The sequence below is a fragment of the Astatotilapia calliptera genome, chromosome 3 (assembly GCF_900246225.1).
Source record: "Astatotilapia calliptera chromosome 3, fAstCal1.2, whole genome shotgun sequence".
In the NCBI taxonomy this organism is placed as follows: domain Eukaryota; kingdom Metazoa; phylum Chordata; class Actinopteri; order Cichliformes; family Cichlidae; genus Astatotilapia; species Astatotilapia calliptera.
The window spans coordinates 16187077-16212189 of NC_039304.1; the positions used below are offsets into that span (position 1 = coordinate 16187077).

The 25113-nt window shown below is 41.8% G+C and overlaps 2 protein-coding genes across 5 annotated transcripts; one reads left to right on the forward strand and one right to left on the reverse strand.

Annotated features, from left to right (window-relative positions):
• The first annotated feature begins 2065 nt into the window (after nucleotides 1–2065).
• LOC113018710 (Y-box-binding protein 2-A) lies at nucleotides 2066–6615 on the forward strand. Of its 3 annotated transcripts, XM_026162034.1 has the most exons (10): nucleotides 2067–2229; nucleotides 3183–3246; nucleotides 3337–3370; nucleotides 3440–3529; nucleotides 3634–3870; nucleotides 4001–4119; nucleotides 4204–4441; nucleotides 5313–5444; nucleotides 5540–5614; nucleotides 6021–6615. In XM_026162034.1, exons 1-9 carry the CDS (start codon nucleotides 2151–2153, stop codon nucleotides 5576–5578), a joined length of 1032 nt encoding a protein of 343 aa, XP_026017819.1. In that variant the 5' UTR covers nucleotides 2067–2150; the 3' UTR covers nucleotides 5579–5614; nucleotides 6021–6615. The 3 variants fall into 3 exon arrangements, with proteins under 3 accessions (XP_026017821.1, XP_026017819.1, XP_026017818.1); XM_026162036.1 differs by having other exon boundaries at nucleotides 2066–2229; nucleotides 5543–6615; XM_026162033.1 differs by having other exon boundaries at nucleotides 5540–6615.
• A 131-nt stretch (nucleotides 6616–6746) lies between these two features.
• LOC113018709 (solute carrier family 2, facilitated glucose transporter member 1) lies at nucleotides 6747–25111 on the reverse strand. 2 transcript variants are annotated; one of them, XM_026162032.1, is made up of 14 exons: nucleotides 25048–25111; nucleotides 20536–20960; nucleotides 20270–20316; nucleotides 18283–20002; nucleotides 16397–16492; nucleotides 13532–13692; nucleotides 11897–12021; nucleotides 11678–11793; nucleotides 11252–11414; nucleotides 10142–10329; nucleotides 9924–10028; nucleotides 9334–9435; nucleotides 9000–9203; nucleotides 6747–8704 (listed from the first exon to the last, which is right to left on the reverse strand). In XM_026162032.1, the coding sequence occupies exons 4-14, from the start codon at nucleotides 18313–18315 to the stop codon at nucleotides 8468–8470; spliced, it is 1530 nt and encodes a 509-aa protein (XP_026017817.1). In that variant the 5' UTR covers nucleotides 18316–20002; nucleotides 20270–20316; nucleotides 20536–20960; nucleotides 25048–25111; the 3' UTR covers nucleotides 6747–8467. The 2 variants fall into 2 exon arrangements, with proteins under 2 accessions (XP_026017817.1, XP_026017816.1); XM_026162031.1 differs by having other exon boundaries at nucleotides 18283–20316.
• Between the last annotated feature and the right edge of the window lie 2 nt (nucleotides 25112–25113).

A 25113-nucleotide genomic window follows, 5' to 3' on the forward strand; every position in this document is an offset into this window, starting at 1 on the left:
TATCAAGATCTGCTCCTTTTTCATAATAAAAAGTGAAACCTGAATGAATACTTTCAGCCTGGTTTACTGTCGCCTTCATTGACAAAAATGAAGACAAGGCTTCGTTAAAACACAGAGAGACAGCGCTGAGTGGAACATTACCTATAGTCATGCAATTTGTTTTTAAACAGATGACTGGAGTTATGATGTACTTTTTAAAAAAATGCTGTGATAATTTACAACAGTCCCTGGCTTGCCGAAGATAAGGATTCATCGCAGGTCAGGATGAAACATTTAAACTGTTTAGGTTGGCTCACCTTCATGTAAAATGTTTATTTCTGTTAAACTAATGTAAAAACCATCTGTAACCTATTTTTCTAGCTCACTACTAGAAAACTTAACGCCTGTAACTCCAACAAACACAACATAGTTGAATGGTACCAGGCTTCTACAGACAGTGGATGTCTATGTCTTGATTTGAATATCTTGAAAAAAAGTCTTTTCGACTTTATGACAGAAAGAAATTTCAAACCGCTGAGATACATAATAGAGACCCATGGACAACCCCCAGAGAAAATGTTAAACTGACTGCCCAGTTTTTCTGCAGAGCGTTAAATTCCTGCAACAACTACCACTCTAGGTAAACTCAAGGTACCCGCTACTTCACCACTGCTCTGGTTAATCCTGTATACCAGTCTTTACACTTATAAGCATATTACTTATTTTCTAACCTTTGATTTTTAACGTATTGTAAAACATAAATTTTGTGCTGCCCATTGGTCCAGTGTGCTAACAAGTTTCTCTATCTTTTCAGACGGCTAAATAATATTTCCAAGAGTTTGGGATTCAGTTCTTGGACAAAAGAAGAATAAATTTGAGTTCTCTGGATGACCTTTTACGTGTAACTATTTTTGACCATTGAGTGGGCAAAAAAATAAGAACTTATTTCTGTGGCGAACATAACACATGCAAATAAAAAAGTATCTAGAAGTGCTGATGGATATAAATAATCAGGGGTATAGTGAAATAAAGGACATTTTGATCAATTAAAATTGCACTCTTCATCCATCCAAATAGCATCCATCTATAACGTACCAACAAGCTGATTCTGCTACTGACTTTTGCCTTAAGCTTCTTGTACCCCAGATACTGTGACTCTGCTACCGTGGTCATTTGGTGTCTGATCCAAGCATGCCACATTTGACTGGTCTACATAGCATCCGTGCCATGTGGCAGAAAACTTAGTGTCGTGCCCCCCCCCCCCCCCCCCCCCCAGTCTGAGCTTTTATTTTTTTTTATTTTTAATCAATTAATTAATGACATTTAAAAAATATATATTTTGAGAAATTTGTTGTTCAGGAGCAGAAAAAAATATCAGAAACTTCTCATTGCTGTATTTACATATGGGGAAAAATGCTCCCAGATCGCTCAGAGTTCTTTTGAAGACCTGAAACAGTTTAACAGCAGGTAAAAATGCTAATGTGTATCAGACTGTATGTGTCTAACTTCTACAGTTTCACTGTTGCTGTTATATTGCTGGCAGCTATTGGCTGTCTACATGTTGTATATGCATATTGGGATTTTCACTCACCGATATAAACAGCATTGTATCACAAAGAGACGTTTACCCACTAGCAGCTAAGTTCTGCAGTTATTTATGTTCTGTGAAAAAGACACTACAAGGCTGTGTTTTTAAGCTATAACATATAGATCGATAGAGATGAATGGCCTCTCAAAAACAGACTCCAGTCATTCTATTTTTATATAAATAGAACCTGGCGATTGTCGATTCTATTTTTCTAGTAATATATATATATATATATATATATATATATATATATATATATATATATATATATATATATATATATATATATATATATATATATATATATATATATATATATATGAATGAAATGAAATGAAAACAAATCAGCTTCATTTCACTCATGTCTGTCCTCCACCTGACGATTTTCCGTCCCAATTGCCGCCCTCGCTTGACCAATCAGATTCGAGCTCGCGCTTTCGTGGAAACCAATGAGGGCGCGGCTTCCGTCCGGCAGTCCGAGGGGATGCCGGGATAAAAACTTAGCAGTGGCGCTTGGGAAAGTTTCGGGAAGAGTAGGAGGGAGGGGACTCGGGAGTGGAAGTGTAGTAACCCGACAGCGAGCATGACCGACGCCGAGGCGCAGAGCGCTCCACCATCGGCACCGGTGGAAGACAAACCACAGCCGGAGAGGAAAGTTATAGGTGGGTGTAGAAGTACTCTATCCGCCAAGATTTCTTGGTAAATATCCAGAAAACGTTTAAAGTTAGCGCCTTCTGACCGAGCCTGGGTGTGAAAAACAGAATGTGTGTGTTTATATATATATATATTTTACCCTTCCTTCTGTGATATTTCTTGAAGTGTGTGATCCAAGCTGGTTGAATTTGTGTTAATTACAGCAGCCTGGGGTGCCACTGCTGTCTCCGGTGTGGTACTTTTTAGGCAACACGTGTTTGAGGCTGAGTTTTTCAGGTTTTTCTGGGGACTATATTCCCAAAAAAAAAAAAAAAATGCTTAAACTCGCGCTGTTGAAAACGAAGTTATTTGACTGTCACACATATTGGCTTGTAAAGCTCACTTCTATTAATAAAAGGCCTCGAGGACACAGGTGCTTTTTCAAAAAAAAAAGTTTTCCCCACATGTCAGTCCAGTGGCTGCCTCTGGTTTAATCGCAGGTGTTTGTGTAGGTATGGAGCTGATTCAGACTGTATAGAAGTCCATGTTAACCGAACACTTTGAACGCATGACCCAATTTTTCTTCTTTATCAGCTGTCGTTCACGCGCTTGGTAAGCGAAACACGCGCACGCGCCCTCCCAGCTGCAAATCATTGCAGAAGGAAATTTGGCCAAATTGAACTAGTTTAGACTGCCGTAAAACACACAAACGAGCCGGCTTTGAGCTTGTCTCTGTGAGGAAGAATACATCGTTCAGGTGTCCGTGTGACTCGTCTTGAACTCCTTAATTGTCGGAAGTGTTCCCATGTCGCCTCGTGACCTAGTGCAGGCCTGGTTTCAAAGTCTTGCGGTTAATGATTGATCCATAGAGCTCTCACTTGCGAGCAGGTCACCGCTGATGTAATCAAGATAACGGTGTGAGCTCTGAATGACTACTTGCTCTATTACACTTCCTTATTCTTTTGCTGTGCTCTTGTTGTAGCCACTTTGGTCCAAGGCACAGTGAAATGGTTCAATGTGCGTAATGGGTATGGATTCATTAACAGGTAAGGTGTTTCGAATTCTCCCTTATTTCTTTTTAGTATTCCTCACTTTTTTCAGTCTATTGTTTGCTAATGAAGTTTTATTTCTTGCAGGAATGACACCAAAGAAGATGTATTCGTTCATCAGGTAAGGTCTTTCTTTTCTTCATGGGAGTTAATTGTACCCACATTTTTAATGCTAGCCATGTCTCCTCAGACAGCAATCACGAAGAACAATCCCAGGAAATTTCTCCGCAGCGTTGGAGATGGGGAAATTGTAGAGTTTGACGTGATTGAAGCAGCTAAGGTATGGCAAGGACAAAATGTGACATTCTCGGCTGTTTAAAAAGGTATAAAAAAAAAAAAAACTGCTCTTGGAGAAAGCATTTCAGGCATGTCTCTGTTCCAAAGGGCTCCGAAGCAGCTAATGTTACCGGTCCAGGTGGTGTTCCGGTAAAAGGAAGCCGCTATGCGCCCAACAAACGGCGATTCCGTCGACGGTTCTTTCCCCGAAGCCCTCGGCCCGGCGACCAGAACAAGCCAGCCGATGGGCAAGGTCCTGATACTGACCGATCGGGAGAGAGTGAGGGAGCGAGGCCTCAGCAACGCCGCCGTAGGCCGCGCAGGCCACGGCCGGAGACACAAGATGTAAGCTAAAGCGGAAAGACGGGTGTGAGGGAGACTACAACCTTTAGGATGATGCTGGACATTGAGATGGATTGAAGTAGTTGAACGCTTATGTTGTTAATGGTCTTTTGTCTGTTTTTTTCCAATTTAGGGTGAAGTTGGTGAGCAGAAGGATGGAGACGAAGAGGGTGGTCAGACACAGAGTGATCAGACCCAGAGTGATCAGACCCAGCGGCCGCCACGACGCAGATTCTGGCGCCCATACCGCAGGTAACTTAACGGTCCTGCTTAGACATCCTGTTTGAAGGACTTCTTGATTCTTGAGGCAATTTAATGTGCTTTCCTCGGATTCAGGCCATTCCGTCCTCGCCCACCTCCCAATCAGGCTGTAGAAGACCAGCAGGCGGCTGCACCACCAGAGAGCCTGGAGAAGAGTGAGCTAAAGCAGCAGCAGCCACAGCACGAGGTGGCTATGGCGGCGGCACCTGACAGCCCTCAGACCAATGGAGAAGCAGGGGAGGGCCAAGGCCAGAAACAACGCCGCCAGTTCAGACGACGCAGGCAAAGGAATTCAGAGTCCTCTGTCTCCAAAGTAAGATATTTTTGATCTTCAGCTATATCAAGATCACTCAGTGAGGAAACTATGCACAGATGAGCTGTTAGTGATGTTTGGGGAAGAAAAGATCACTACCCACATGAGCTTATTTTTCACTGCCAAGCTGTCCTGGTCACAGAAAACGATTATCAGAAGATATTAAGGCTCTAATGCAAGCAGTAAAATGCTGAACACTTATCGTCACCATGCCCAGCGGATGGGCTGGCGGGCGAAACGCACCTAAGTTTGAATACAAGAACGAGGTGATGTAATAATAGTAATAATAATAATAATGGATTTCATTTATATAGTGCTTTTTGGGGCCCTCGAAGCGCTTTACAAAACACTGGTGGAGGCAAACTACAGTTGTAGCCATAGCTGCCCTGGGGTAGACTGACAGAGGATACCATGGGTGTGTCTACAAAAGTCTTGTACAAGTTCAAATCTCAGGGACCTTGACCTCAAGGTCAGAGGTCACACTTTCTCTAAATCACCTAGGATTTTCAAATTTATAACTTGGTTGCATCTGATAGGGTGCTGGGGGGAGCACTGAGAGCTGCCATCATTTTTAAATATACTTGTACTGTAAATGTTTTTGTATATTTTACAGTCAATGTGGTGTTCTCATTGGCTTTAATCAGGATTTGAGTGGAAAAACTACAGTTCGCCTCATCTGAAAATATGCCTGATTGACAATGAAAACCCTTAAGTCCCTGTAATATTTATACTGTCTAGATGGTAGACAGGAGTCTAACTATTAGATGAATTTCTATGGTTTTGTGCCTGTATGATGGTTTAGCTGGATCTTCTGAAGTTCTAAAGCTTTGGTATTTTACTAATATTTTCACATCTTTTCCATGTATTGAAGAATGATACAGAGAAGTCTGCATCAGAGCCTAGTACCCCACCACAGACCTCAAAGCCATCTGATACAAAACCCACATCAAAGTCGCCAAAGACCTCTCCTAAAATCTCCCCCAAAACGGTAAAATCGCCTGAGGTAAGACATTAAAGTTGCTCTTTGCTTTCCCAGCTGGTTCATTTTTCATTGGTAGGTGTTTTGTTGACAAATCTCAGCTGTGTTCTTCACTTCAGCAGGCAGCTCCAACAACTGTCCCAGCACCAGCAGAGTGATGGCCACGAGGATGGTCACACGACCCTTGGCAAGAGGTGGGACCCCACACTAAAGTGGCGCAACCTTGGATTAGACAGGGTGGGAGACGTGAGGGTGTAGGGTTGCACTTCTTGTGCTTCATGTGCAACATTAGCAGTCTGTCACAGAGGGCCTGATGATGGACATTAACTCTTTAGTCAAGTAAATGGATTTAAGGCGGAATGATGGCATTGAAAGGAGTCTTTGAGAACGCTGCCTGTGTTTGGAGTCAGACTTTTGTTTAACACAGGGAAGATTTTTGGCTCAAATTCTGGGAAATTGGATTTTCTTTCAATATAATCCTTGGCTCGGGATTAAAAGTGCCCTTTTTATTTTTTTATTTTTAAATTAAAGGTCTTTTTTTTTTTTTTTGGGGTCTTTCTTTCAATCCATCTCTCCTGCGCTTTCTTTTGTTTCTCATAGGTCCTAGGGTTGGAGGACTGGACCTATTTCAGACCACATGCACTGCTCTCCCCTCCCTGCACTCCCCCAATCCTCCATCCTACCACTTCTCACAGTCATCCTTCAGGCCCCTTCCCCACCCCCTCATCTTGTCTTGTCCTGTCCACACTGACATCTGGAGAGGGTGGGAAGGGAGCGCAGGTTAAGGGGATACAGGTAGTTGGTGGGTGCACATTTAGAAATTGAAAGTACAGCTTTTAAAAAGGGGGAGAGAGGAAAAAATGGGAATGTTATTCCACCCCCTTAGAAATATTTCCTTTAATAGAGCAGATGGGGCCCATCATGTAGTTTAATTTGGCTTCTGATTAATTTGGTTAAAGAGGGGAAAGCTAAGCAGGTCTGCGATTGGTGATGCATAATGGGAGTCTGTTTAGTTCTGTTAACACCTCAAATCAATTCTTGAAACGTACTACTCCCTTAATCTTCTTGGTTGAGGTTGGATTAGAAAGAAGCTTAATTTCCTTTTTATTTTACTTGTGTGTGCTTTTCTTTGGAGGGGATTATGTGCAATGTTAATACTTAAAATGCTAATTAATAAATCATGTTTGCAAATCAAGATTCATTCCCTTCTGACTGGAGTGCAGATTCACTGATGCCTTTGTACCATGTTTTTTTTTTTTTGTTTTTTTTTTTTTTTGCCAAAGAAATTGGATTACTTTTGTAGTGAAGAAATTGAAGGTGTAGAAATGAGGGTTCTTCAGGTAGTTTCATTAACAATATTTGCAGTACTTTCACTCTGGTTACATAACCACTGCATCAACATTCACACTATACAGATTACAGATCTCTGACAAGTCTGACACATTAAAGAATAGACTGCAAACGGCACACGTGACGGATGCAAAGAAAACACAACAAAAACTTGGCGATTGTGTGGCACAAACCTTGAAAGTCGGTGCTTGTACTTGGAAATTTCTCGAGTCTGCCTACAAAGCCGAACACCAGCTGGAGTGCGTAAAGAATTTAAAACCTAGACCCTCAAACACACTATGTACACATGAAATACAAAAGGCTTGATCAGAAGTAGCATTTCTGTGGTGCAGTGAGTTTCCTATTAGAGGAGTACTTTCACACTTAAGTTGAGAACACATGTGAAAACTCCAAAATATCAGCGTTTTGGTACTGATGCAGAAAACGCTTTTGGTAACCTAACAACCAGAGGAGTATGAAGGCTCATGTTCAAATTTGAGGCAAAATTTTGTTTCTTTACTGAAACTCATTTCCCCAGAACACTACCTATACTGAGCCAATCACAACCATGCATCCAACAACGATAGTTTGTTACGACAGTTTACACTTTCAGGTCACACCGTACTGCGTCACACTATAATCAGATTGGTTGCAGTCCAGTCCTGTCAACATGAACTTAGAATTACCTTTGCTGTAATTTGTGCAAATGAAATCATGTGGACAGAAGCTGGCAGGGGCAGACCATTAACTGTCCAGACTATATGAATGTGACACTTGTGTCCTGGGATGACCCCTCCATCGGCTAATATCTGGAGGAGTTCAGAGCAATGTCTGTGAAATCAACTCCAGAGGCATTTTGGTCCGCTTGATAATGCCCCTTGAGAAGTTTCAGACTGGTATTTTTACATTGATGCCAGGTTACACTTTGGATACATGAACATAGCACATAAAATCAGTTTCTAAAAGTATAACATGATTAAATGCATCTGTTACCTGTTCTTAAAGAACAAAAACACTACCTACCCATCATACTACCTTTTCTACATCTGCTTTGAGTAAATAACGGCTATAAATACCGGGTGTTACAGACACACTTCATTTGGCGCCAAAAAAGATTCAAAACCCACAGTATGTCGACGTGATTCCTGTCATTGGAGATCAAAAAATCAATTCATATGTTAATCTCTTAAATGTGTGTTCCCATCTTTGGTAAAAACAGGCATGCTCCATCACACTCCTGGCTGCTGATCCTATTGTTTCTATGCCTAAAAACTTTGAAAACTGTAGATATCTGTTTATAAAGTGCAGGAATCCCCAAGTCTCTCCACACCCATCTGTCAATACTGCAACTGATTGCCATCACCATGGAATAAAGTCTTATTGCACTGGCAGTCAATGCCAGACAGGCTGTTCTTATTAGCATCTTCTTCCCTTGAAACTACAGCAGTCGACCTTTACTCCACTGGTTCGTAGCCTTTCAAGTGAAGCCAGAATTCATAACTATTAACCCTGTACTGCAGTGCTACCACCAAAGGACAATTCCATAACACCCAAATTGTCACACACTTTTAACACTGCTTTTTCACCACAATCTATGTGGAAAAAAAATAAAGATCTCAATATACATATTAGCAAATAAAAGTTTGGTGTCATGCCCCTTTACCCAACTTTTCTCAAGCTGAGCTCAGTTCCATTTTTCTCAGTTCCATGGGGCATCTTCAGTTCATGGTATCCTCCCCCAAGTAGTCCATCTCAGTGCTGGGTTTGTCTATGTCCATACCCATGCCTATGCTCATATCCATATCCATCATCCCTCCAGCTGAATGCTGGTGAAAATTGGCTGCAATCTGGTCAAAGGTCTTGCCCCGTGTCTCTGGTACCCGGAAAAATGTGAAGATGAGGAAGAACAGAAGAAGAGCTGCGAAGATCAGGAAGACATATGGCCCACAGAGGTCCTGCAGAAGGACGGGAAGAAGGTCGGATTATAAAGAGTTGAACTTGATGCCACGTGCCTCTATTAACCGGTCAAGTAGCGGTTTTCATGTTTTCATCTGTCTGTCCAGACTTAACTTTTCAAATGTGAATAAAAAATTTGATTTTGTAAGGTTGGTAACCTTTAAAGACCAAAATCTAATCAGTTTATCTAAGAGGATAAAAGATTGTCGAGCCAAAAAAGAATAACAAAACTGAAGTGGGTGAAAAATGGAAAAGCATTTGTGGACATACACAACATCCATTGTGGATACTCACAGCGACATACTGGAAGCACATGCCAATAATAAAGTTGGCAGTCCAGTTGGAAAAGCCTGCAACAGCCATGGCAGCTGGCCTTGGACCTTGAGAGAACAGCTCAGCTACAAAGAACCAGGGGATGGGACCTGGGCCAACCTCAAAGAAGGCCACAAAACCAAAGATAGAAAGCATGCTGATGTAGCTCATCCATGGAACACTGTCCTATAGAGCAGAAGAAAAGTGGGTTCAGATGTTTGTGGAGACTAGAAATCATATATAAAATACCGAAGTCTGGAATACCATAGTCTGGATTTTATTTATTTTCCTTTTTTTTGGATCGGGGCTTACTTACAAGTAAAGCAAGAGCCACGGTCATGATGACGGCACAGATGCACATTCCACCAAGTCCTAGCATGTGGAGCGTCCGTCGACCCGTCCTCTCTACCAGGAAAAGCTGTTAATATGAAGGTAAAGGGGGGATGGGGGGTTAACCTCAGCTGACATTTGGAGCTAAAGCATTTGATTTGGTCAGATTCTTTCTCAAATATGTATAACGTCAGGTCACTATAATGCTAAAACCACATTTACCATATACCTAACTGCAGTTCAGGACTTCTAAAACAGTGTTAACCATAGTTTAGCAGTGATTTTACAAGCGTGCGCTCATAAAACAATCTATTGTATCAAATTACAATAGTCAGTCTCTAACCCTGAAGCCGTGGCACTCTTACGGCTAAAGTCGTACATCTTTATCCGCTTGATGACACTGAAACATTTTGACTCCTCTTATCTTGTTTACCCTTTGATAACAGTGTTAAACAGTAATAGAGTGACTCTGTGACAGGGCGTGAATGTTTATTGTTCCAAATTCAAAAAGTTATTTAAACGCTCCCAAATTGAATTTCAAAAGTGCGATAAAGGCATGTCGGTGCGATTTCTCACCGAGACTACCGTGAAGGCACAGTTCACCACCCCGGCTCCTATGGTGGCATAAACTGGACTCTGGACTCCTGCTTTCATGAAGATACTGGTGGAATAGTAGAAGATCTGCCAGAGGAGTAAACAAATTTAGGTCAATGTTGAACAGCACTGGCTCCTGATTTTAAAGGACTGCTTGTTTCTGGAACTTTAGGTGAGTCAGTGTAATTTGAAGAACTCACTGCATTAACCCCCGACAGTTGCTGGGAGAGCTGCAGGAGGATGGCGATGATGATGGGCTGGCGGTAAAGCGAAGAGCGAAAGAGTTCGGGTATGGACACCTTCCTCTCCATGTCCATCCTCCGCTTCTCCTCCTTCATCTCTGCCAGCATGTCGCCCACCTCCTGTCTGCCTGTTAGCCTCCTCAGGCCTGCAGAAAGTAGAAATGTAGGAAGTTTTTTTTTTCATGTACAAAAACTCATCTGACATTTTAGCAGCTAATTCCGTAAGTCCAACTGATACTCTGTACATTGAGTCCTGTAAATGTCTGATAAACCCAGACATCATGAGTGCGGAGTTGATCTGACCGAGGAACTGGAGACACCACACAGTATGTAAAGGCAAGGCCAAATAGCCGTGGTTTAAACTATAACCTGATTTATCTACTATTTAACTCACCGTGAGACTATGATTTACAGAATTAGTTAAAAAATATTTTAAAGTAATTACTGAGGCCATAAACTCAGCAGAAAAAACAGTTTACTGTGGTCAGAGATAAGACTTTGGTAGAATCAGACTTCTTTTTGCAACCAGAGGAGTCTCCCCCTGCTGGCCAAAAGAAAGAATGCAGATTTCAGGCACTTCGAGTTAGTTTCGCTTCTCAGGTACGAACATTAGTATCCATCAGTTATATATAAGAACGTATAAAGTGATATGGGTCAAAGTGGGACAAACCCAAACACAGTAGCTGACTGCCCCTCGCTGAGCTTGGTTGAACTGAAGGTTTCTTCCTGTTAAAAGGGAGTTTTTCCTTCCCACTGTCACTAAGTGCAGTTTTCTCTTTATTATTGTAGGGTCTTTATCTTACAACATCAAGTGCCTTCAGATGACTGCTGTTGTGATTTTGCGATATATAAATTAAATTGAATTGAATTGAAATGAAATTGCAAAAAAAAAAAAAAAAGATCCTACATTTCCCAAAATGCAACTCAGCAGCTTATTTTATAAGGCCCTATCTGCCTCCTAATGCTAAAAATCCAGTTTATAGTGTAGAATTTAAAATGTAAAACTTAGTTACATAATAAGAATAATAATAGTAAACCAAGACCTTAAAATAATGCAGCCCTACTTACCACTCTTGGCGTGGTGCTCCTGACACCGGACGATGTAGAGGAATCGGGGGCTCTCGGGGCAGAAGGGCAGCAGAGCCATCTGAAGTACAGTCGGCACAACAGTTAATCCCAGCAGAACAGGCCATAAGTGCTCACTGCCGAGTAGCGACTCCAAGCCGAGGACCTGCACAGGGAGAGGAAGCAAGTTTGAGTGTGTGACATTTCAAAAGATAATATGATAAAGCACCTAAAGACAATCCTTTATAGGTGGAAGTAAAGGAAAAGACGGGGAGGTGCACAGACAAAGAGAATGGATTTGAGGATTCAAGATGTGTTTTTTGTGAGCAGACTTTTTAAACGTGGCCTGGAAAGGCCCACTGAATGTCGAGGACATGGAGACAGAGAGAAGATGCCGATGCTATTTATAGACGGTCGTTCCTGCCATACCTGTGCGAAGAGAATGCCAGTGACAATAGCCAGTTGGTGCAGCGTCCCCAAAGCTCCTCTGAGACTCGTAGGTGCTATCTCACCCACGTACATTGGTGTCAAGCCAGATGCCAATCCTGCATCAAAGGAAGAGTTAAGGAAGCAAGAGATTGTTAAACCACTTATTAAATGGACACATTAATGGAGAGTAAAAGAGGGAAGAGACAGTGGCCAGCTCACCACAGTAGGCACCAATGATAAAACGTCCAAGGATCATCATTTCAAAGGAGCGGCAGAGCTTGGACATTCCCATCAGACTTCCTCCAATAAAGGCAAACAAGTTGTTTATAAGCATGGCTTTCCTCCTGAAAGAAGCACAGACCTGCATTTTTGAAACCATTTTGAAATGATAAAACAGCAGGTTTTTTGTCCAGCAGAGTTGTGCACATCTAGTTTGGATAATGCACACTGTTTAGTAGTGAAAAAACACTAAGAAGCCACTAGAGGGCAGTATCACACAAAATTATTCAGTATCGCACAGAGACACTGGTTTATTCAGCACTTTAACATTTAGTTGATCCACAAAATCCTGTAGAAGGCACAGAGGAGTATTAAAGAAAAGTAACATTTGTGACTAGATTTTGCAGTCTGGTGTTATTTTACTTTACTAGACTGTGATCGGAACCAAAAAAGAGTCTTTCCCACCTAATTTAGAAGTAGCACGGTTCCTACAGCTCAGCTTACACTGTCAGGAATTTACTTGACACAAGCAACAAGGTACCTCACGTATATATTTTGTAACATTCTGTTAATACCTTGGGTTGAAAATGTTTTTTTAATATATATTTTAAAAGTCACTGAAAAGTTGCTTCTGATGAGGTTGTAAGCTTATGTAAGCTGCACATTCAGGACTCTGTTAAAATGTCCTTTCAGCCAGTGGAAGCTGTGGACTGCAGCCCAGTTTGCACAGACTCAGGTTACAGCGGGAAACTGGGTCATAACATCCCGGACAGAGCTTTCACTGAATGACTGGTTTTATTTTTGGGCTTATACAGAACTGAGAAGGAGATATTTATGTATCACAATGAAGGCTAGCTAGAGAAGGCTTTGGACTAGTGTTGTCGTTTACTTAGATTAAGGTTTTAATTGCTCTGTTTATAATGACGATTTATCATTTGCTGTTGAACACTGTGTGGTGTTTTGTCGTGTCTGCCTGGCTGTTTCCTAAAACAGTCTTGGTTATCGTTGTAGTGCATTAAAACTTGAAGTCTCTGTTTGTGGTGCTTTTTAAAATTGCTTTCTTGTTTTTCATTCACCCTTAAAACCACGTTTATATGGATCCACTCCCGCTGCATGCAAAATCCTACTTTCCTTACATAAGTGTGTCTTTTTGTGTGTGTTTGAGTGGACTGGGTGCTGCTTTCTTTCTTTTTTTAACTGAAGATACTTCAGACAAACTCCCTACCCACTTCACTCTTTATTAACCTACAGCTTCTATCCATTTACACATGAAAAATCAGACCTTTCATTTGTATGTAAGGAGACTGCGAAGTATGTGTGTCATTCAGGAAGAAGAAATGTGTACTTCTTAAATCTTTGCTCATGTATTCAGACTTTGTGCAGTTTGTTTCAGATTTCCAGAAAATCTTGTGGTTTGCTTTGAGTAATCTGTGCAACCATGGGCACAGACGGAAACCATCCTCTAAATGTTACAGTTAAAGCAGAGTGTAAGATTAATGAGCTGCAGCCTGTTCTATCTGCTCCATCTCATAAAACAGTATTTCATAGGCTTAGCTTCATGAACCCATCAGGATAAAAGCAACGTATCCCCTCGAGACCACTAGAAAAGGCTAAGCTTGACCTGCGTTTTCTCACCTGCCCAGCCATTCAGAAACAAAACCCACACAGAAGGAGGAGACCATGCCGCCGATGGAGAAGATGGCAACGGACAGCGACCAGAGCGAGGTGAGGGTCCCTGTGGGGATGGGCTCCCCGTACCGGTACATCCATGTTGCATTGTAGTCCCCCTCAATGATCTGCAAGGAGTGCCAAAATAAGTTGGAGCAAGTGACTAGAGGAGTGAGAGAAGAGCAGCACAAACTGCACTGAAAAAAAAGGCCATGTTGGATTTATTTGATTCAATAGTGGACATTGGTTGCACACAAATGTTTTGCTTTGGCAGAAACTTAAACAATTGTGTTCAATCAACACAACTTTTTCATATTCAATAAACATGTGCATTTTGTGTTCATAAAACGCGATTGAAACATGTTTAGATGAAGTAAGTTGAGCCTTTGGAATATTTTAATCCTTCACAATTTTGTCATTTTATTTCAACACTATTAAATAACATTTACCCCAATACTACTTGCTCATTTAAATACTACATGTTGTCTTCATATTACATAATGTTCAACAAAGTCTAGAGTCTGGTTAACATAAAAATTTAATGGATCTACAACAACTAACATCCTATCTTTATCCTGGTTGCAGGGGGGCTGGGAAATAACCCTGAATTGTTAGGCAGGGTACACCCTAGACAACCATTTGCACTTACATTGACAGGTAATTTAGAATCATCAATTAACCTAACTCTAACAACTGCACAACTTTTAACTGTGGGAAGAAACCGGAATACCCAGAGAGAAACCAGTGCAAACTAGCCAGATTGTGGATTTGAACCCAGGATCTTCTTACTGTGAAGCAACAGCACTAACCACCATGCCACCAATCCAGACTTAACAAAAGTAGGAAAGCTATGATTTCAAGGCTTGATGCAGAATTTTTTTGTACGTTTTTGTCCTTGACAGGTTAATCCACAATAAATAGCAATAGCATACACGTGGTGTGTCGTAGTTGTCTGCCTCTTATAACGCCAGTGATTTTCCTACAGTTTGACATCTCGTGCGATCTTGTGAATTTCACGAGTTCAGCAACTAACCACTCTTACTAGATTGTGTCATGTCATCTTAACAAGGACAAATTAAGTTGTTGAATTTCGTACAGATCCTTCATGATTTAATTACGTTCATAGAAGCATGAAATTATTGTGTTTAAATTACAAGTTAGAGTTTTTTAATGTAAAAAACACCGAATTTACTTTTTTCAGTATATCAAAAAAAGTAGTGGAGGCTACTCGATTTGACTGAGATGGATTCCTGAAACCACGATCCAAAGTATACGAGACTGAAAGTTATTGACTTACTTCACTCGAACATGACATGAACAATTTAATCTAGCCTCTCTGTAGATCATGTAGTTTCTACACTATGTAGTTACACTTAACTTTAAAGCATGAGGCACTTATGTTAAATACACGCAAGATGCTTACGTTAATCCAAGAGTTGGCCAATCCCTTTTTTTCAGTGTGGGTAAAAGGGAAGGTAAGTTTGGAGCGAGGTCTTGCAGACAGGGCCCGAGTAGAGCTTAAAATCAGCTTTTGTAAACATGGAGTATATAAAATGGGCTGCTTGAAGGCTGGTGGTTAAGTCACTTGTCTGCATGGCTTTGGGCGAGATACTAAATACAGTGAACTACGACAGGAAAAAAAAGCTATATGTCACTTTAAATATGAACTTGGATTAGATAAAGGCTTGCAGCGTGAAGCGCTTTGAATGGCTGCATGGACCACAAGAGTACTATGTAAATCAGGCCATGGGCTATTTAAATAGACAAGCACACCGTGTAAGTAACAGCTTACTCCCATGAGTTCATATTTTCAGAATGCTTTCCTCATTTTTTTTTAAATATAGACTTATATTATCTCACATATACACACTTGTGCACATTCTCATATTAAAAATTGGGAGGTTTCAGTTAATGAGATCTTTGTATGTACAAGTAACCACCGAGAGCCAGAGGTTTCGAGTTCAGAGTGCTCTAAATACTCGGTTTCAGAGGGTTTTTCTCTGTTCTTGGATCTACATGATGTCATAGAGAGTGGAAAACCCAAACATGGTCACAAATCAGCCCCACCCAGCTGCTGGTTAAGTGATCGCTTTACGTGGGGCAGCCAATCAGAAGAAAGCAGGATTAAAAAGGCTTAAAAATAGAGTGACCTTAAAGGGAGTGTTGCTCTTTGTGTCACACTATTTGTAAGAAAGATGTATTTTGTTAAATCAAACAAGTGATCTGTAGATAATTATGCTCACATTTTCCCAAGTATCAGACAAGTTTAGTTGATAGCTGCCCTCACCCGTGCCAGGATTTTAATGATGGATGTCAGAGCTGAGATGCCCATAAATGCAAAAGGCTTTTCTACACAGCGTCCAAGTACCGTGGCACACAAATGAAGGGCCGCTCTGTTTAAAGAGATAAATGCGGATAAACGCACAAAATTTGCTTTCAGATGTGGGAAATGAATCATATTTCTCACGCCTTTTTCTCATCATGCAAACAGAAATATTTCCTTGTTTCCATGACACCTGGAGCAGGGATGTGTTGTCATTTTTGTGATGACACGTAAAGATGGAAAGGAGCCTCGCCCTGCTGTGTCTGTGTCACCTGACTTTGCTTCGGAAGGCTTCACATGACATAGTTTTATTCTTTTTGGTTTATTGTCTAAACATCACCAGGCAGCGTGTTGTGGTGTCAAAGCACACCACCTTGTGAAATCAGGCGAAGCGACTTTGTTGACGTCTGGTTAAATGACAGTGTTAGACTCGTGCATGACACCAGTGTTACATGTTTTATTCTTTCATTTTATATTATGTCCATTCGTCTTTCTTTATTTTTTTTTACCTTCTGTGGCGCATTGATGACACCGATGTTATATCCAAACTCCAAAGATCCAAGGACAGCCGTGAAGACTGACAGAGCGAGGGTTCCAGTCACTGTCTGCAGCAGAAACACGCACACACACACACACATAGACACACACACACACACACACAAAGAAGTGAATTACAAATAATTTGTTTTTCAGAACAGTGAATAATCCTGAAAGGTGTTTTCATAACTGTAACAATAAGATAACTGTTGGACAACCACGATTATCTTTTTAACTCTCACTCACTCTCTCTCTCTCTCTCTCTCTCTCTCTCTCTCTCTCTCTCTCTCTCTCTCTCACACACACACACACACACACACACACAACACTGCTGCTCAGCTAACGTCAACTATATATATAACCGTGATCCTGACTAGAGACAATCTCTGCAGTGCTGTTCATGACTTCTCTGACTACTTTCATGTCGACGCCTGAACTTTAGCTTCCCTCCAGTTTCCCATCAGCCCTCTGCCACCTGTCTGCAGGGTGACAGACAGGATGACCTTGGGGAAAATGAACTTCTTCCACTCCAGCATGGTTATAAAATTTTAAATTTCATTTATTTATAGGTCTTTTGTGCTTTTGGAGTTACGCCGCCTGTAAGATTTAAGTCTGTGATGAACTGTTGGATGAACACACAAACACAGACGGGTACTGTCGAAACAACGAGCTTCCTGAAAAGTTTTTTTTCCCATTTTGGTGACGTGGGCTTATGGACTGATACAACAGCAACATGATGCTGGTGATGCTGGTAAAATTTGCTGGACCTAATTTGACCCCGCAGCTCTGCTCAGCCACCTTCTGCAAATATGTTGTCCGTGTAAATCTGTAACTCTTGACCTTGCTGAGTTGAGCTTTTGATAAGTGCTGCTTAACATTCACAAACCACAACAAAGAGGTGTGTAGTGGTGAGCGTGTGCGTCCTTGTGGAAAAGGTAAAGTGCCAGAAGTGGCCACTAATGTTTCATTACACATCCCGCACTTCACTGCATGCACACTTTGCAGTAAATTTCCAGGCATTATGCATGAATCTGCACCTGCTTGTATTTACTGTGAGATACAACACAAGCCCAGATTAAACACAAAACTATCTCAGGTTGTGCAGGTTATCTCCGTCTTTAAGTGATTTCAATAGAGACAAGCACATGACTGCTTCTTCCCCTTTTCAGATTTTATGCTTAGGGGAAATATTTTTGCATTAAACACAAACACACACACACACGTACGTACGCACACACACACCACATCCCAGCATAGTTTAGTCTGTTTCCAGTTTATTCCCAAAGGGGAAACTTTGGGAATTGTTGCCTTAATTCCAGCGTGGATAGCAGCCTATTCTTCCTATTAATAAGATGATGGAAATCTACATCAGGGGAAAGTCAGGCTTAAAACCAGCACTTAGAAACGATTTCTCCAATGGAGTTTGAGCTGGGCAGTAAACACAGAGTTTGTTTATGAAGGCGGTGGCCTGTCATAAGCTTGCAGTTACGAGGCCTGACTTGTAAACTCAGTTTTGGCCGCTCAAGGTCACCACTAAGGACAGAAAGGCTTCCCCCTCTCTTTGAAACAGAGTTACTCAAAGCTTCTTCTAGATTCATGACTTTCTCAACATTCGGATTTTGCCTTTAAAATTCTGTTAAAAGTGTATAACGGCTCATGGGATTATTTTAAAGAAGCGCACTACAATCAGGAGATATTTAAAGGTTTCAGGTCAGGAAAAAGTGCTGTGCGTAAAATCTTTCCATAGCTGAAAGTACACATTGCAAAGTTCACAAATAACGGCTATCCCTGCAGAAACTTTCTAAACAGGCACAGCTAGATTAACAAACTGTTTATAACAAACTCCAGAAGAAATTACCTCCGCTCCAAGCTGCTGAAACCCGGCCGGCATGATTTTGGCAACTCCTGGCTCCCAGTAGGAGTCTGGTGATAGATGCGTCTGGTGCCAAACGGAGACAAACCCGGGCGTCTTAAAACTGGAGCACTTTAGCACTGAAATCGAACCGAGCTACTAAATCCAAAAGAGAAGAACAAAGAGCTCTGGTGCGTTGTGCCCCGCAGGTTGTCCTCTCTCCTTTGAAGTTTGTGTTGTCTGTCCAGCTGTTAAAGAGTTGACACCGGCATACCCACGTGCACGCCTCTCAGGAGAGGGGCGGGGTGGGGGGGAGGCAGACGCAGAGAGGCCCTGCAACAGAGGTCAAGACGCAAGCGGGAAGCTCTCCTGACCTAATCTATCTTGGGCCGCAGAGGTGGTGGTGGAAGGAGGGTGGGGGTGGGGTTATTTAGAAGAGGTGTCTGGTTTTTATTATGGTGCTAAGAGATGAAGAATTAAATAACAAAAGGTGTGATTACATTTTCAGATTCCTGTTTAAATCAACAATAATTTATCATTCTCTGGAGCCGTAAGCCAGAGCGACGCAGAGGCCCAAATTTGGTCTCATTTTGGACCGTTTTCATGAGCTTTGTTACGTAATGGCCATAGATCCCCACCCCCCACAAAGAACGATAAACTCAATCTGCAAAGCATGTGCAAAGATGCTTCTCCCTTATCACTGACAGCTCAAGGTTAATCACCTCATTTCTGGACCTGCAAATGGAGGACACACAGTTGTGGAGATGTTAAATGTCAGGTGACCTAAAAGTCGGAGTCCGCCATTATGACTCAACTTCCCTAATGGGAAGTGAAAAGGGGGCTCGTCTTTGCCGCTGTGGTCGCCATTGTCTGCCTTCCCAACAGATACAAATCCCTTTCTATTTCAGATCACATGCCAAAGAGGTCATCAGCCTCATTTAACCCCCCTTCCTTCCTTCTCTGTTGCACACAACAAAGCTAAATCCTCTTCCAGCAGGCAACAGGTGGGCCCTAAAATTGGGCCCTGCCACCTGAGTTAGGAGTGTACAGTAGGTGTGGTCAGGGGGAAAGTTTGGGGAGGGACCAGAGGCGTAGATTAGGGAGTGTGTTGTGGGAGGGTTTTGCATTGGGCGGGAGGAATGGAGATCCTGCAAGCAAGCTCAGTGGGAAAAAAAAAACCTACTCTAGATCTCCCAATGAAATGAGTCATGACCACCCCTCGCAGACACACCCCCACCTCACACCACTCTCTGGTCAGAGCATGCTGCCCTCTCCTTTGCCTTTTGCTGCCCTCAAACAGTGGGAGAACCCGACACCCCTCATCCAAAGCCAGGGCCCCAAGCACAGTCATGTGCGACTCTGACTAAATGCAGAGAAACTTTACACCATCGGAATAGTGGCGTAGAGCCTCTTCCAGCACAGTTAAGGGGTTTATGTACGCAACCGGGGGGGATTAAGATGATGATATTACAGAGCCAAAAAATATCACATGAATTCATTTGGAGTGAGCGAGGAAGGCTGAAGACTGGCAAATCGGTACAAACACACCTCACAGACTCAGCGAAGTGCCGAGGAGTTAACGTTTTTAATGTCACAGTGTCACCTGCGTGTGTGTTTTACTGTTATCCAACCGAAAAAAAGTCGCACAACCACAAACACGCACTCAAACACCACGTGACACAGCCAACTAACCCAGTGTGTAAATACTGTTCCTCCTTGTCGTGACCTATTTATGCATGCACAGGCATGTATGGGTGTGTGTGTGTGTGTGAGAGAGAGAAAGAGAGAGAGAGAGTGGTTGGTGAGGTCACCTGGTTCAAAATCATGCTACTGCAAATAGAGCTGCTGATTGAATGACAGGTGTGTGACAGGCAACAACATTTGCATTCGTTTTACAACATTCGTTTTATTTCTTGGGATAAAAAAATCTGGAAGTCATGATTTTAAAAAGACTGGAAACAAACGTCAGCGATAGAGTTTATCGTTCACATACCACGCATGTAGTTTTGGTTGAGTAGTCTCTTTTTACGTGTCACCGTCCTGGGGTAGAAAGAATGTGATCCAAATCAGCAAAAATAGATTTAAGTACACTTTAACAACCCCGATGTTGTATTACATAAAGGATTAAGGATAAAGATTTATTACATCCAACTAAGCAAAATTAAAAAATATTATTATAATATTATTATAATTAAAATATTAGCAAAAAAAAGTGTGAGGTTTTATAAACGAAACAGTAACTCTCATCCATGTGTATACCTTTCTTTAATGAAAGAGCCCGCAGTCAGAACAGTTAATATGCTGCAGCATTGTGAATGAATCCTCCACAAGTCTTCTCCCTATCTGCATTGCGCTGTTGCATTAGACCTCACTGTTGTATCTATATGCTCTCTGGAACTGCTCCAGAGTGGACTCAGCGGCCCCCATCAGCGCATTCATTCAAAGGTCAAACGGCCACCTATCCCCAAAGCGGCACCAGCAATCACTGAGCGCTCGGAGAGATGGACGGCGACCAACATTCAGCGCGTTCTCTGACAGATCATGCAAGAGTCCCGCGGCGTAACACAAATCCTCCGGCACAGCTATAGAGGTTGAGAGCAGCCCCAGGGGCCCGTCGGTGCAGCTGTTCGTCTCGCTGGCAAAGGTGCGTCCATGATGGGTGATGAGAGGCAACATCGTCGGGTCTGTTAGGAGAGATTATGAGGGAGATTATTTCATAGTGTTTCTAGTTTAAACCTCAATGAATGTAACGATCAGACGCACGCAGGAGCATACAGTAGCTTTATTAACACTACAACTGCCAGCTGTTTTGATCCAGTACTGTGCAGTTACTGAGTTACTGATGAATTTGGAATCTCATACAGTGTGTTCGCATGCTTAAAACACACTTCTCCAATATGTAATTATTTAGTTCCCTAACATTTTAGGTTATAATTGAAGCATGCGTTAACCACTTTGCAGTATATAGAGCCAGTCAGTTAAAAAAACCCCTAAGTATCCCAAATCAAGTTCATATATTTAGTGCCAAATTACAACAACAGTCATCTCAGGTGCTTTATATTGTCAGCTAGAGACCCTACAATCATATGGAGAAATCCCCAACAGTCAAACGACATGCTTTGAGCAAGCACTTGGCAACAGTGGGACGTAATAACTCCCCTTTAACAGAAAGAAACCTCTGGAAGAATCAGGCTCAGGGAGGGGAATCTACCTTCACAGTCAACCCTGTGAAGGTAAGACTATCTTTAAGCTTGTACCAACACTCGGATTGGTGGACTCAAGAGAAAGGCTCAAGCCGTGGAAGTGAGGCCAGAGGTGAGCTTCCACTGTGAACCAATAAACTTGCCTTTGCAAATGTACAGATTTACCCACAAATAAGTCACACCAAGCCACACAGGGTTACACACTTACAGACAAGATCACTGCAGATCAGATCCCAGGGAACAAAAAAAAGGCAGTTTGAGATGGCAGTCTTTATGCAGTGGCTAACGAGCTGCAACACATCTCAGCTATGGCAATAAGGCAGAAAGGATGAGAAAAAGCCCTCAAACATTAGGAGAGCTGCTAGAGGGAGTGACTGTAACACCACTAACACTACCAAAGCAAACATCATAGCCTTCTTAGCATAAAACCATGCTGCTTATCGTCACCTCACTTCTTAACCTTCATCAGCTTTATCCCTCTGTAGTTACTACATCTCTGCTTGAAAAGACTGTGTTTTTCAAGCTGGTAAAAAAGTCAATTGACCAGCCCAGCTTTTGCAGCTTTTGCAGCTATAACAGCTTCAGTTCTTCTGGAAAGGCTTTCCACAAGGTTTACGGCTGTTTTATGAGAATTTCTGACCATTCTGCCTGAGGTACATTTGTGAGGTCACACACTGGCCCACAGTTTCTGCTCCAATTCACCCCAAAGGTGTTCAATTAGGCTGAGGTCAGAACTCTGTGATGGCCAGTCAAGTTACCTCAAAAGATCTCATTCATGTCTTTATGGACCTTTCTTTGATGCACTGGTGTGCAGTGATGTTGGAATAAGAAAGGGCAATCCCCAAACTGTTCCCAAAGACTCCTGAAAAACAACCCCACACCATAATCCCTCCTCCACTAACTTTACATTTGGCACAGTACAGTCATATAAGTTTTCTTTTAAATTTAACCTTTAATTACACAGGTAGTCAGTGTGTTTTAAGCACAAATAATGTACTGGGATATGAGAAACATGCAAACACACTGTATGTAATGCCATGTTTGTGCAACAGGTAGTCCCATTGAAACTCAATGAGACAGTGATGATTTCACCAAAACATTTGTACGTCTTTTGAAAAGCACAGTGTTTAGTGATTGACTAAACTGTTTGCGTAACATGTACTCTGTTAAATAATAAGGCAGTAAACCAGTAATAGATTTATAGATAAAGTGATACCAATGAACCATCCTGTGTAAGGCCATTGAGGACAAGTCAACCAGAAAATATAGAGTACAGTGGTGTGTTAAAGGTTTACAGCCTGTTGTAAATCTTAATGCTCCATGATAGACAGAATCCAACAGATGAAGAGAGTGAGCAGAGGCATTCATGTAAATTACGTCACCGCAATAGGAGGAGGGGTAGAGAGGTGGCAGCAACTTATGGTGAAAAAGAGACATGATCCGTTTCTGAAAAAGAACCCTAACTTCAGCCTTAGTTTCTTTAATACATGGTTGATGTGTGGCTTAAAGGAAAAAATGTCATCAATCACAATACCTAGGTATTTGTATGAGGTGCCTCAGTACAGTTCTCCTGGCAACCGCCAGACCCAGACTTGTCCATCAAATTACACGATGGAGAAGCTTGATTCGTCACTGCAGAGAACAGATCTCCACTGCTGTAGGGTCCAGTGGTGGCACACTTTACACCACTACATCCAACACTTTGCTCTTGGTAATGTAATGCTGGGATGCAGCTGCTTGGCTGTGGAAACCCATTCCATGAAGATCTTTTGAGCTGATCTGAAGGCCACATGAAGTTTGGAGCTCTGTAGTGATTGACTTTACAGGAAGTTGGCGACCCCACTTAATGCCTCGGTATCTGCTGACCCTGCTCTATGTAAATACCCTGCTGTGTATTTACCACTTGTTAGTAAATACTTTGGGCAATACAGTGTATGTCATCTAGACCAACCACCTTTCCACTCTTCATCCTCTGTCCCCACTGTCTCCTTACCAATCCTCTGCACCTCCTCATTCAGTAGCTTTCTTTCTGTCCTGCTCTTTCTCTCCCTCTCGCTTTCTTAATTAATCAGTTCCTCAGAGTGTTCCTTCCATCTTCTAAACACGCTCTCCTTATTTGTTAGACTAGAAAGAAAGTATTTCTTATTTGTAAGTTGAACATACGGATAGCATTAAACTGTACTTTGACATCCACTCGTTTCTCTCTCCTTGTTATTATGATGTCATGATGTCACATTCAAATACTCATCAGAAAACCTTAAAACATGAGAAATCTGACTGAGAAGGGAATGATCCTTAAAACCAAGACAATTGAAAATGTATTGGCCCATAGCGTAGCCTCAGCCTTTACATTTGGATAACTTTGGAAAGTATTTAAACACTGCAATCGCAATTTTAGTGTACAATATGTGTTTGGTGGGATTTATTCAAATAAATATATATTAAAGATACATTTATTGAGATCTCTCTTGAAAACCAAATCACATCAATGAAAGCGTTGACACTTTTCCATTATAAGGTCAAGGTTTTGACCAAGTTTATCGCTTTTCCTACGAACGGTGCCGTGTTCACGATAGTTTTGAACACATCGTCATCGCTTCGTTTGCGTTTTGTCAGAAAAGCAGCTCTGCGATTGGACAAGCTAACTCTTAAGAAGAGCCCCTCCTCCTCTTTCTGTGGGAATCCCCTCAACAACGTGTTTGGTTCGCAGAAAAATATTTTGACTTGTCGGCGGTTTTTGACTCTCTGCAGTCACCTGTGACTCACCAGTGGGACGCTTAAGGTACCCGAGTGGTCGTACATGCCTCATACACTAAAGCAAATCCCCGAGAGTGACATTTATACGACGGGGAAGTTTTTACGACAGTTTCGCTAGCTAACGTTTAACCGAACGTCACGCTAGCGTAACTAGCTAGTCATGCTAACGCAGTTCGGCAACCTCAACCTATAAATGTGAGTCGGGCTGTGGATGCACAGTGTTTATTTACTTCGGGGTACGTTTTGACTCGAAATTAGTGTGTACGCGGTGTTATTACTGTTGAGACGTCGACACGGTGGCCATACGTGAAACGACGAGCTAGCTTCATTCAATTAAAAAGTCGGCCTACTACTGGAAGGTAGCTAATCATAGTGGCTGTTTGGGCCGCAAAGGCAGAAGTTGGCCTAGTCTTTAAATGATCTTTAAAAGCGCTATTAAGGAACAATTCTCTTATTATTCTTGCTTTTATAAAATCTATTTATTTTTAAGCTAACCGTAGTTGACTTGGCTAGTCAGCAGCTCTTCGAGTCAAAGGTCTGCTTGTTTTGAACTCATTTCCTGTGCGCAGAAACTGTTTTTACGGCGATCTTTGTTTACGACTGCTTTTCTCTGCTCTTTCTACGGCTTTTGTTTTTCTTTTTTTCGACCACAACAAATAAATAAATGCATAATAACAATAATAAAGCGAAAGTGTTGTGGTTTTTTTTTTTCTAAAAAAGTCGAACGAATGCTATATTTAGTTTGTTTTCATTAAAATTGTGGGAAAACTATTAAATTAAGACTTTGTAGGAGATGTGAGTTGTTGCATACCTCCATTAACTTAATCTCCCGTGCTCATTTCCTGTTGATATCCACAGCCTGCCTGCTTCACCACTG

Excerpts from the sequence above, each read along its gene's own strand:
- LOC113018710 (XM_026162033.1), top strand. The coding sequence starts at position 2,151 with ATGACCGACGCCGAGGCGCAGAGCGCTCCACCATCGGCACCGGTGGAA. Across the intron at positions 3,371-3,439 it reads AAGATGTATTCGTTCATCAG|ACAGCAATCACGAAGAACAA; the intron begins GTAAGGTCTTTC and ends ATGTCTCCTCAG. Across the intron at positions 5,445-5,539 it reads AAACGGTAAAATCGCCTGAG|CAGGCAGCTCCAACAACTGT; the intron begins GTAAGACATTAA and ends TCTTCACTTCAG.
- LOC113018709 (XM_026162032.1), bottom strand. The coding sequence starts at position 18,315 with ATGCCGGCCGGGTTTCAGCAGCTTGGAGCGGAG. Across the intron at positions 10,330-11,251 it reads GGAGCACCACGCCAAGAGTG|GCCTGAGGAGGCTAACAGGC; the intron begins GTAAGTAGGGCT and ends TACTTTCTGCAG. Across the intron at positions 8,705-8,999 it reads TGTGCTTCCAGTATGTCGCT|GACCTCTGTGGGCCATATGT; the intron begins GTGAGTATCCAC and ends GTCCTTCTGCAG.